The following is a 12,548-nucleotide window of genomic DNA, read 5'->3' as shown; positions in this document are numbered from 1 at the left end:
CACAGACTGGTCCCATATGGACTCACTGTGATCCTCCATAGGTGGGCACTTCATCTAAGGTAAGGGAGGCCCTTTCAAGTCATCCATCAATGTTAAGACTTACCTGTTAGATCAAGATTGGGACCACACTTCAGTTTGCAAATTCTGCTGTTATGTAAGACTCCTCTTGTTTTCCTTTTAAGGATTTTTTTGGACCTATTCCTGTGGATCAGATCAAAGAGTCCTTGCCATGTCCAAATAGGCCATGGATCCTTTCCCCCATCCTTTTCATTAGAGGACTATGTCTTGGAAGGTTCTGATAATGAAGTGGGAGAGTTGCTTTAAGACCAGTTCTTCCTGAATGTCAAATATCTTTTCCTTAGATTTTGAAGGTTAGTCCTGGATTTTTTATCATGGAAACCACTTGCTGAACAAGGTTTATTTAAGGTGACATTATTCCAGAGGGAGCTTGGTATTTATTGCTCTCAGATTATTTCTTATGCAACCATCTCCTTGGAGAAGAACTTGCTTAACTGCCAATCATGCCCTCACAGAGAGCAGACATCTATCCCTCTTTTATTTGTTGCAGATGCATATAAGAAATCATGGTTGTCAATCCACTTTTTTCTGGCTAATCTTGAGATGTCCAAGGGCACTGAGTTTATAGAATTTCTCTTTGAATTGATAAAATCTGACTTATATTTTAGCATTTCTTAGGACACATATGAATAAGGATGCTTAGTCTGTCTTGGATTGTCTCCAGAGCAGCTCCATTTATAGAGGGACAAAGTTTCCTGTTTTGGCGCTGGACTACAATTCCTTTGGTCTTTAATGAGATCTGGAAATGCCTAACCCACCTGTTGTTTGAGTTATCCTCCTTCCTGCACATGATTCTGTAAAGCCTTTTCACACTCTGCCATTATTTCTGCCCTCAGTTAATCCTGTCCCTCCTTGACTGATTATTCAATTAATCTAAGACCCATCAAGTCCTTGGTCCTTCCTTGAAGCAACTTTCAGGTATGTGCAGAGAGGCTATTATGCAGTGTTTGATATCTCAGCAACAATGAAGATGACCTACCGTGACCTTTCCTGACATAGGAGAGTAAAGTGGAATTATTGTAGTCCTTGCCTCTCTGTGTTTCCTTTGATCCATCTGAGGATATTAAGAAAGTCTTCAGAGCTAGGTCTTTTAGAATCGGTTTATGTTAACAACACTTTTTTCATTAATCATGTATCTTTAAAGCTTAGTACTTGATGAGGCAATAAGTTGGTGGTTCTGTCATCCCAAACTTTAGAGAAATTATTTTAAGAGGACTATGTTGCTTCTAGTATTCTCTTAAAAAAGACCTCTACTGCATCTAAACTCCACTTTGCCTTAGGCAGAGTTACCCTTATAAGACAGCCCTCTCAAGGCCATCAACCTGAGTCTTCATTTAAATTTACCTCTAAATGGTTCTTTGTCAGTTGGGAGGCATCTTCTGTACTTTCAGAGTTTTTGGGAATAAACATTAGGTTATAGCTGATGTTCTGCAGAGGTCTGGGTGGAGTTGGATATCTCAACCATTAATGTCAAGAGAAATTTTTGAGTAGCACTACTCCACTATTACAGGAATACTTGGTAGAGATGTTAGACAAGGATATCATATAACTTGCAGTGGCTCTAGATTTTATTGCCACTTTTTCAAGTCTAAAAGAGGGAAACAAATAGAAGAGATTGATTTTAGGTTTGTCTTTTTTTGACAATTCTTACTCTGAATCAATACTTCAAGATGATTTTCCTTCAGAGCATCTGTCAAGCCTCATGATAAAACAACTAGACAGTCATCCTAGATTAAATGGATGCATGTTTGCACATTACAGTGCATCTCAGAGTGAGGAAGTTTCTTTGGTATTCAGGACTGGTACATAGATGTGGCAGTCCAAGGTGATGCCTTTGATGTATGCACAGCCCCACTTTTTTTCTTCTTCCAAGAGTGATCTCTGCCCTGTTTCCTAAAACTTAATCCTACAGAGTGATGGTTTTGGCTTTCATGATTTCCTTGCAATATCGCCTTTAAGAGAAGAATGTCAAACAAGGGCTTGGAATCAGGGGAATATTTCAGAATGAGCCCTTTACAGGGTTAGGAATAAAATGGAACACAAACTGGATTTCTTTGTCTCTCTGAGGACAAATTCTGGAATATCTAGATACTACAGTTGCCTTATGGTCTCAAATGTCATCTAAAGCAGATTCTGAGAAATTTCTGGTTTTGCAGCACTGTGCAATGACATGGTGAGGCTGTGGTCCAAAAATTTTCCTTTTTGAGTAAATGTTTCTTTCCTGGAGCAAGTAGAGATCTAAAAAAATTTTCCCAGGTGCTTCTTGCATCCTTTGTTTGATGGACCAATGTAAAGAACCTCTATACCTTGTAATATCTTGCAATTCCTGTGAGGGTTTGGGCAGATGCATGAGATCTTGGATGGGGGTTTCCATTCTTTTGAAGGTCATATAGCTGCTGATCATGGGATGAGATACAAAAGTCCTATGATGATAACATAAAGGTTGTCTGATCAGCCAGGATAAAGTAGGTTGGTGACATCATCCTGAGGGTGATAGCTGATTAGCTTAAAGTGAACCCTTTAGTTGAGCAAAAGGCTTCAGTAGTCTGAGGATTGAAAAAGAGGACTGAATGATATCTTCTTTGTCAATTTACTGAGGATAGGAATGATCCAGTGCCCAATATTCCGTTAGGGATACCTCCTTGCTTGCAGCACACCACTTTAGAGAGAAAAGGTTTTTCAACTTTCAAAACATACTTTTTGTGCTTTAAGCCAAACTGTCACATAATAAGTTAATTGTTCTCCTCTGCCTAAGGGTAAACAACAGCCTTTGGGAGATGAAGGCAAGAGAGGAGTCTAACTTGAAAGCATACTTTTCATATGCTCACAGCTGACTATTTTTCATTCTTGACAATTTTTTTTGCATTTCCACCACATCATCAAGAAGTTGTATGCCACTGTAGGGTCTAGGGATCTCTTGTAAAGAAATGTACTGCAGGTTTAATGGTTTTATTGGAAAAATGTATTTGGATAATGTTATTACAAAGTTTTTAAAGGTATTAGGTATGTATATAATTTACTTCTGTCTTGATTCTTCATAACTTACTGGGGTTTATGAGTGAACCTTTTTCAGTGCACTCATAACAGATTGGCTCAGTGACTTCTTCCCTCTTTTGCTGTATGTGTGATATATGGTTAGTTTATAACCAGATGTCTCATACAGATTCTTCCCAAAATATCTTGGTATTGGTCATCTCCACACTTTCATTTGAGAATATCAAGCAGAGTTTTATTTTTTCTGGAGTGATAGATTTTATTCAAAGAGTGTAACAAACTTTATGAATGTTCGTATGTAAAAGATGAGAATAGAATGCTGGTCAGAGAGGAATTTGGGAAAACTACTGTCATCTCTCATACATTCACAGGAATCCAGTAATTTTTTTTTTTAGAACACTATTTTTGGTAATGTAGAGGCTGAGCAGTTTCGAGGAGGATGAGCACTCTTTGCATTGGCTACTTTTTTATGTTTCAACTTTTGTAAAACTGAAATGCTAGGACAGTGTCCAGCTCCCTGCTCCTGCCTCTTGTAGTCACTTCTTACAAATGCAGGGAATGCATGCTTACTGTACTTATCAAGGTTTCATAATTGTTTCTAACCCCATATGTAAATGTAGACCAATGTAGCAGTAGGTGGCTACTAAGTTGAAGTTTTTAGGGTGGCAACTGACCTAGTTAAGGTTGAAGATGAGTAAACTTGAGTATCATTTTTCAGCAGTGAAATCAATACCTCAGGAGGGGCAAGAGACATTTATTATATATCATCCATCATAGGTGCTCGTCTGTAGGTAATCAGAGGATTACCAAAACTCAGCTCAGCTGTGGGAGCATCTGGCAAGGGTCTTGATGAACTGGTTAATGTTTCTGTATCAGTATTTGGACAATGCTTTAATAACTTCTAATGCAGTTCTGACTGTATTACTTGCTTTCTTTGATTTGTTTTTAGTTTGATATAGACTAAAGTTGGCGTGCTGGGGAGTTAATGGATTTTGGAATGTTGGATTTTAGACCTTAAAATATATTATCTTTTGCCTATCTGAACTTGGTAGGGAGTCTCCCAGTGGAAGTGTATGAGCTATATCAGAAATGCTGGATGTGAGTGTTAGGATCTAGAATGTTTAGAAGTGTTATTTCCTTAGCATGCAATAACAGCTAACATTGGCAAATATGTGAAATATTTTCAACAATAGATAAATAGTTCTGTATGTATAAATTTTTCAGGGTATCTTTGCAACAACTTAGAGGAATGCAGTTAGTGGATGCTTCACCTAGAATGGTAGAGGATACATCAGGGGGTAGGGATGCAGAGTTTTCTCTTGTCTCCTTTTCTGTTCCTCCCATACCTACAAGTGACAGTAGCAACTCATACACCCAACAGGAAGTCATCAAATGGCAACAGAAACTTTTAAGGTAAATTAGAATTTATTTGCACTTTTCCAGTTTCTTTTAATTTCTTTTGTTGTAGAGAATCTAGAGTAGTATAATAAATAAATAAGATGATGTTTATTTTTTTTTTTATTATACTTTGTCGCTGTCTCCCGCGTTTGCGAGGTAGCGCAAGGAAACAGACGAAAGAAATGGCCCAACCCACCCCCATACACATGTATATACATACGTCCACACACGCTAATATACACACCTACACAGCTTTCCATGGTTTACCCCAGACGCTTCACATGCCTTGATTCAATCCACTGACAGCACGTCAACCCCGGTATACCACATCGCTCCAATTCACTCTATTCCTTGCCCTCCTTTCACCCTCCTGCATGTTCAGGCCCCGATCACACAAAATCTTTTTCACTCCATCTTTCCACCTCCAATTTGGTCTCCCTCTTCTCCTCGTTCCCTCCACCTCCGACACATATATCCTCTTGGTCAATCTTTCCTCACTCATTCTCTCCATGTGCCCAAACCACTTCAAAACACCCTCTTCTGCTCTCTCAACCACGCTCTTTTTATTTCCACACATCTCTCTTACCCTTACGTTACTCACTCGATCAAACCACCTCACACCACACATTGTCCTCAAACATCTCATTTCCAGCACATCCATCCTCCTGCGCACTACTCTATCCATAGCCCACGCCTCGCAACCATACAACATTGTTGGAACCACTATTCCTTCAAACATACCCATTTTTGCTTTCCGAGATAATGTTCTCGACTTCCACACATTCTTCAAGGCCCCCAGAATTTTTGCCCCCTCCCCCACCCTATGATCCACTTCCGCTTCCATGGTTCCATCCGCTGCCAGATCCACTCCCAGATATCTAAAACACTTCACTTCCTCCAGTTTTTCTCCATTCAAACTCACCTCCCAATTGACTTGACCCTCAACCCTACTGTACCTAATAGCCTTGCTCTTATTCACATTTACTCTTAACTTTCTTCTTCCACACACTTTACCAAACTCAGTCACCAGCTTCTGCAGTTTCTCACATGAATCAGCCACCAGCGCTGTATCATCAGCGAACAGCAACTGACTCACTTCCCAAGCTCTCTCCTCCCCAACAGACTTCATACTTGCCCCTCTTTCCAAAACTCTTGCATTTACCTCCCTAACAACCCCATTCATAAACAAATTAAACAACCATGGAGACATCACACACCCCTGCCGCAAACCTACATTCACTGAGAACCAATCACTTTCCTCTCTTCCTACACGTACACATGCCTTACGTCCTCGATAAAAACTTTTCACTGCTTCTAACAACTTTCCTCCCACACCATATATTCTTAATACCTTCCACAGAGCATCTCTTATCAACTCTATCATATGCCTTCTCCAGATCCATAAATGCTACATACAAATCCATTTGCTTTTCTAAGTATTTCTCACATACATTCTTCAAAGCAAACACCTGATCCACACATCCTCTACCACTTCTGAAACCACACTGCTCTTCCCCAATCTGATGCTCTGTACATGCCTTCACCCTCTCAATCAATATATATATATTTATTATACTTTGTCACTGTCTCCTGTGTTAGTGAGGTAGCGCAAGGAAACAGACGAAAGAATGGCCCAACCCACCCACATATACATACCTATACATCTCAATGTATACATATATATACACACACAGACATATACATATATACATATGTGCATAATTCATACTGTTTGCCCTTATTCATTCCTGTCGTCACCCCGCCACACATGAAATGACAACCCCCTTCCCCCGCATGTGTGCGAGGTAGCGCTAGGAAAAGACAACAAAGGCCACATTTGTTCACACTCAGTCTCTAGCTATCATGTATAATGCACTGAAACCACAGCTCCCTTTCCACATCCAGGCCCCAAAACTTTCCATGGTTTACCCCAGACACTTCACATGACCTGGTTCAATCCATATATATATTTTTTTTTTTTGCTTTGTCGCTGTCTCCCGCGTTTGCGAGGTAGCACAAGGAAACAGACGAAAGAAATGGCCCAACCCACCCCCATACACATGTATATACATACGTCCACACACACAAATATACATACCTACACAGCTTTCCATGGTTTACCCCAGACGCTTCACATGCCCTGATTCAATCCACTGACAGCACGTCAACCCCGGTATACCACATAGATCCAATTCACTCTATTCCTTGCCCTCCTTTCACCCTCCTGCATGTTCAGGCCCCGATCACACAAAATCTTTTTCACTCCATCTTTCCACCTCCAATTTGGTCTCCCACTTCTCCTCGTTCCCTCCACCTCTGACCCATATATCCTCTTGGTCAATCTTTCCTCACTCATTCTCTCCATGTGCCCAAACCATTTCAAAACACCCTCTTCTGCTCTCTCAACCACGCTCTTTTTATTTCCACACATCTCTCTTACCCTTACATTACTTATTAGATCAAACCACCTCACACCACACATTGTCCTCAAACATCTCATTTCCAGCACATCCATCCTCCTGCGCACAACTCTATCCATAGCCCACGCCTCGCAACCATACAACATTGTTGAAACCTCTATTCCTTCAAACATACCCATTTTTGCTTTCCGAGATAATGTTCTCGACTTCCACACATTCTTCAAGGCTCCCAGGATTTTCGCCCCCTCCCCCACCCTATGATTCACTTCCGCTTCCATGGTTCCATCCGCTGCCAGATCCACTCCCAGATATCTAAAACACTTTACTTCCTCCAGTTTTTCTCCATTCAAACTTACCTCCCAATTGACTTGACCCTCAACCCTACTGTACCTAATTACCTTGCTCTTATTCACATTTACTCTTAACTTTCTTCTTTCACACACTTTACCAAACTCAGTCACCAGCTTCTGCAGTTTCTCACAAGAATCAGCCACCAGCACTGTATCATCAGCGAACAACAACTGACTCACTTCCCAAGCTCTCTCCTCCCCAACAGACTTCATACTTGCCCCTCTTTCCAAAACTCTTGCATTCACCTGCCTAACAACCCCATCCATAAACAAATTAAACAACCATGGAGACATCACACACCCCTGCCGCAAACCTACATTCACTGAGAAAAAATCACTTTCCTCTCTTCCTACACGTACACATGCCTTACATCCTCGATAAAAACTTTTCACTGCTTCTAACAACTTGCCTCCCACACCATATATTCGTAATACCTTCCACAGAGCATCTCTATCAACTCTATCATATGCCTTCTCCAGATCCATAAATGCTACATACAAATCCATTTGCTTTTCTAAGTATTTCTCACATACATTCTTCAAAGCAAACACCTGATCCACACATCCTCTACCACTTCTGAAACCACACTGCTCTTCCCCAATCTGATGCTCTGTACATGCCTTCACCCTCTCAATCAATACCCTCCCATATAATTTACCAGAAATACTCAACAAACTTATACCTCTGTAATTTGAGCACTCACTCTTATCCCCTTTGCCTTTGTACAATGGCACTATGCACGCATTCTGCCAATCCTCAGGCACCTCACCATGAGTCATACATACATCAAATAACCTTACCAACCAGTCAATAATACAGTCACCCCCTTTTTTAATAAATTCCACTGCAATAACATCCAAACCTGCTGCCTTGCCGGCTTTCATCTTCTGCAAAGCTTTTACTACGTCTTCTCTGTTTACCAAATCATTTTCCCTAACCCTCTCACTTTGCACACCACCTCGACCAAAACACCCTATATCTGCCACTCTATCATCAAGCACATTCAACAAACCTTCAAAATACTCACTCCATCTCCTTCTCACATCACCACTACTTGTTATCACCTCCCCATTTGCGCCCTTCACTGAAGTTCCCATTTGCTCCCTTGTCTTACGCACTTTATTTACCTCCTTCCAGAACGTCTTTTTATTCTCCCTAAAATTTAATGATACTCTCTCACCCCAACTCTCAATTTCCCTTTTTTTCACATCTTGCACCTTTCTCTTGACCTCCTGTCTCTTTCTTTTATACGTCTCCCACTCATTTGCATTTTTTCCCTGCAAAAATTGTCCAAATGCCTCTCTCTTCTCTTTCACTAATGCTCTTACTTCTTCATCCCACCACTCACTACCCTTTCTAATCAACCCACTTCCCACTCTTCTCATACCACAAGCATCTTTTGCGCAATCTATCACTGATTCCCTAAATACATCCCATTCCTCCCCCACTCCCCTTACTTCCATTGTTCTCACCTTTTTCCATTCTGTACTCAGTCTCTCCTGGTACTTCCTCACACAAGTCTCCTTCTCAAGCTCACTTACTCTCACCACCCTCTTCACCCCAACATTCACTCTTCTTTTCTGAAAACCCATACAAATCTTCACCTTAGCCTCCACAAGATAATGATCATACATCCCTCCAGTTGCACCTCTCAGCACATTAACATCCAAAAGTCTCTCTTTCGCGCGCCTGTCAATTAACACGTAATCCAATAACGCTCTCTGGCCATCTCTCCTACTTACATATGTATACTTATGTATATCTCGCTTTTTAAACCAGGTATTCCCAATCATCAGTCCTTTTTCAGCACATAAATCTACAAGCTCTTCACCATTTCCATTTACAGCACTGAACACCCCATGTATACCAATTATTCCCTCAACTGCCACATTACTCACCTTTGCATTCAAATCACCCAACACTATAACCCGGTCTCGTGCATCAAAACCACTAACACACTCATTCAGCTGCTCCCAAAACACTTGCCTCTCATGATCTTTCTTCTCATGCCCAGGTGCATATGCACCAATAATCACCCATCTCTCTCCATCAACTTTCAGTTTTACCCATATTAATCGAGAATTTACTTTCTTCCATTCTATCACATACTTCCAGAACTCCTGTTTCAGGAGTACTGTGACTCCTTCCCTTGCTCTTGTCCTCTCACTAACCCCTGACTTTACTCCCAAGACATTCCCAAACCACTCTTCCCCTTTACCCTTGAGCTTCGTTTCACTCAGAGCCAAAACATCCAGGTTCCTTCCCTCAAACATACTACCTATCTCTCCTTTTTTCACATCTTGGTTACATCCACACACATTTAGGCACCCCAATCTGAGCCTTCGAGGTAATGTATATATTACCCCTGGGGATAGGGGTGAAAGAATACTTCCCACGCACTCCTCACATTTCGTAGAAGGCGACTAGAGGGGACGGGAGTGGGGGGCCAGAAATCCTCCCCTCCTTGTATTTTAACTTTCTAAAAATGGGAAACAGAAGGAGTCACGCGGGGAGTGCTCATCTTCTTCGTAGACACAGATTGGGGTGTCTGAATGTGTGTGGATGTAACCAAGATGTGGAAAAAGGAGAGCTAGATAGTATGTTTGAGGAAAGGAACCTGGATGTTTTGGCTCTGAGTGAAACGAAGCTCCAGGGTAAAGGGGAAGAGTGGTTTGAGAATGTCTTGGGAGTAAAGTCAGGGGTTAGTGAGAGGACAAGAGCAAGGGAAGGAGTAGCAGTACTCCTGAAACAGGAGTTGTGGGAGTATGTGATAGAATGTAAGAAAGTAAATTCTCGATTAATATGGGTAAAACTAAAAGTTGATGGAGAGAGTTGGGTGATTATTGGTGCATATGCACCTGGGTATGAGAAGAAAGATCATGAGAGGCAAGTGTTTTGGGAGCAGCTGAATGAGTGTGTTAGTGGTTTTGATGCACAAGACCGGGTTATAGTGATGGGTGATTTGAATGCAAAGGTGAGTAATGTGGCATTTGAGGGAATAATTGGTATACATGGGGTGTTCAGTGTTGTAAATGGAAATAGTGAAGAGCTTGTAGATTTATGTGCTGAAAAAGGACTGATGATTGAGAATACCTGGTTTAAAAAGCGAGATATACATAAGTATACATATGTAAGTAGGAGAGATGGCCAGAGAGCGTTATTGGATTACGTGTTAGTTGACAGGTGCGCGAAAGAGAGACTTTTGGATGTTAATGTGCTGAGAGGTGCAACTGGAGGGATGTCTGATCATTATCTTGTGGAGGCTAAGGTGAAGATTTGTAGGGGTTTTCAGAAAAGAAGAGTGAATGTTGGGGTGAAGAGGGAGGTGAGAGTAAGTGAGCTTGAGAAGGAGACTTGTGTGAGGAAGTACCAGGAGAGACTGAGTACAGAATGGAAAAAGGTGAGAACAAGTGAAGTAAGGGGAGTGGGGGAGGAATGGGATGTATTTAGGGAGTCAGTGATGGATTGCGCAAAAGATGCTTGTGGCATGAGAAGAGTGGGAGGTGGGTTGATTAGAAAGGGTAGTGAGTGGTGGGATGAAGAAGTAAGATTATTAGTGAAAGAGAAGAGAGAGGCATTTGGACGATTTTTGCAGGGAAAAAATGCAATTGAGTGGGAGATGTATAAAAGAAAGAGACAGGAGGTCAAGAGAAAGGTGCAAGAGGTGAAAAAGAGGGCAAGTGAGAGTTGGGGTGAGAGAGTATCATTAAATTTTAGGGAGAATAAAAAGATGTTCTGGAAGGAGGTAAATAAAGTGCGTAAGACAAGGGAGCAAATGGGAACTTCAGTGAAGGGCGCTAATGAGGAGGTGATAACAAGTAGTGGTGATGTGAGAAGGAGATGGAGTGAGTATTTTTAAGGTTTGTTGAATGTGTTTGATGATAGAGTGGCAGATATAGGGTGTTTTGGTCGAGGTGGTGTGCAAAGTGAGAGGGTTAGGGAAAATGATTTGGTAAACAGAGAAGAGGTAGTAAAAGCTTTGCAGAAGATGAAAGCCGGCAAGGCAGCAGGTTTGGATGGTATTGCAGTGGAATCTATTAAAAAAGGGGGTGACTGTATTGTTGACTGTTTGGTAAGATTATTTAATGTATATATGACTCATGGTGAGGTGCCTGAGGATTGGCGGAATGTGTGCATAGTGCCATTGTACAAAGGCAAAGGGGGTAAGAGTGAGTGCTCAAATTACAGAGGTATAAGTTTGTTGAGTATTCCTGGTAAATTATATGGGAGGGTATTGATTGAGAGGGTGAAGGCATATACAGAGCATCAGATTGGGGAAGAGCAGTGTGGTTTCAGAAGTGGTAGAGGATGTGTGGATCAGGTGTTTTCTTTGAAGAATGTATGTGAGAAATACTTAGAAAAGCAAATGGATTTGTATGTAGCATTTATGGATCTGGAGAAGGCATATGATAGAGTTGATAGAGATGCTTTGTGGAAGGTATTACGAATATATGGTGTGGGAGGCAAGTTGTTAGAAGCAGTGAAAAGTTTTTATCGAAGATGTAAGGCATGTGTACATGTAGGAAGAGAGGAAAGTGATTGGTTCTCAGTGAATGTAGGGTTGCGGCAGGGGTGTGTGATGTCTCCATGGTTGTTTAATTTGTTTATGGATGGGGTTGTTAGTGAGGTGAATGCAAGAGTTTTGGAAAGAGGGGCAAGTATGAAGTCTGTTGTGGATGAGAGCTTGGGAAGTGAGTCAGTTGTTGTTCGCTGATTATACAGCGCTGGTGGCTGATTCATGTGAGAAACTGCAGAAGCTGGTGACTGAGTTTGGTAAAGTATGTGAAAGAAGAAAGTTAAGAGTAAATGTGAATAAGAGCAAGGTTATTAGGTACAGTAGGGTTGAGGGTCAAGTCAATTGGGAGGTAAGTTTGAATGGAGAAAAACTGGAGGAAGTAAAGTGTTTTAGATATCTCGGAGTGGATCTGGCAGTGGATGGAACCATGGAAGCGGATGTGAAACATAGGGTGGGGGAGGGGGCGAAAATCCTGGGAGCCTTGAAGAATGTGTGAAAGTCGAGTACATTATCTCGGAAAGCAAAAATGGGTATGTTTGAAGGAATAGTGGTTCCAACAATGTTGTATGGTTGCGAGGCGTGGGCTATGGATAGAGTTGTGTGCAGGAGGGTGGATGTGCTGGAAATGAGATGTTTGAGGACAATGTGTGGTGTGAGATGGTTTGATCGAGTAAGTAATGTAAGGGTAAGAGAGATGTGTGGAAATAAAAAGAGCGTGGTTGAGAGAGCAGAAGAGGGTGTTTTGAAATGGTTTGGGCATATGGAGAGAACGAGTGAGGAAAGATTGATCA

The 12,548-nt window shown here is 41.4% G+C and overlaps 1 protein-coding gene across 3 annotated transcripts in view; it reads left to right on the top strand.

Annotated features, from left to right (window-relative positions):
• The window catches only part of LOC139754814 (tectonic-like complex member MKS1), a 199,236-nt gene that overhangs the window by 47,325 nt on the left and 139,363 nt on the right, over positions 1 to 12,548 (top strand). For all 3 annotated transcript variants that reach the window (XM_071672658.1, XM_071672656.1, XM_071672659.1), the window contains exon 3: positions 4,297 to 4,485. In XM_071672658.1, the coding sequence (XP_071528759.1) occupies positions 4,297 to 4,485 (189 nt within the window). The remainder of the gene's footprint in view (positions 1 to 4,296; positions 4,486 to 12,548) is intronic.

Source organism: Panulirus ornatus, chromosome 17 (genome assembly GCF_036320965.1).
Source record: "Panulirus ornatus isolate Po-2019 chromosome 17, ASM3632096v1, whole genome shotgun sequence".
Lineage (NCBI taxonomy): Eukaryota > Metazoa > Arthropoda > Malacostraca > Decapoda > Palinuridae > Panulirus > Panulirus ornatus.
This window is presented reverse-complemented; position numbering and strand designations above follow the sequence as displayed.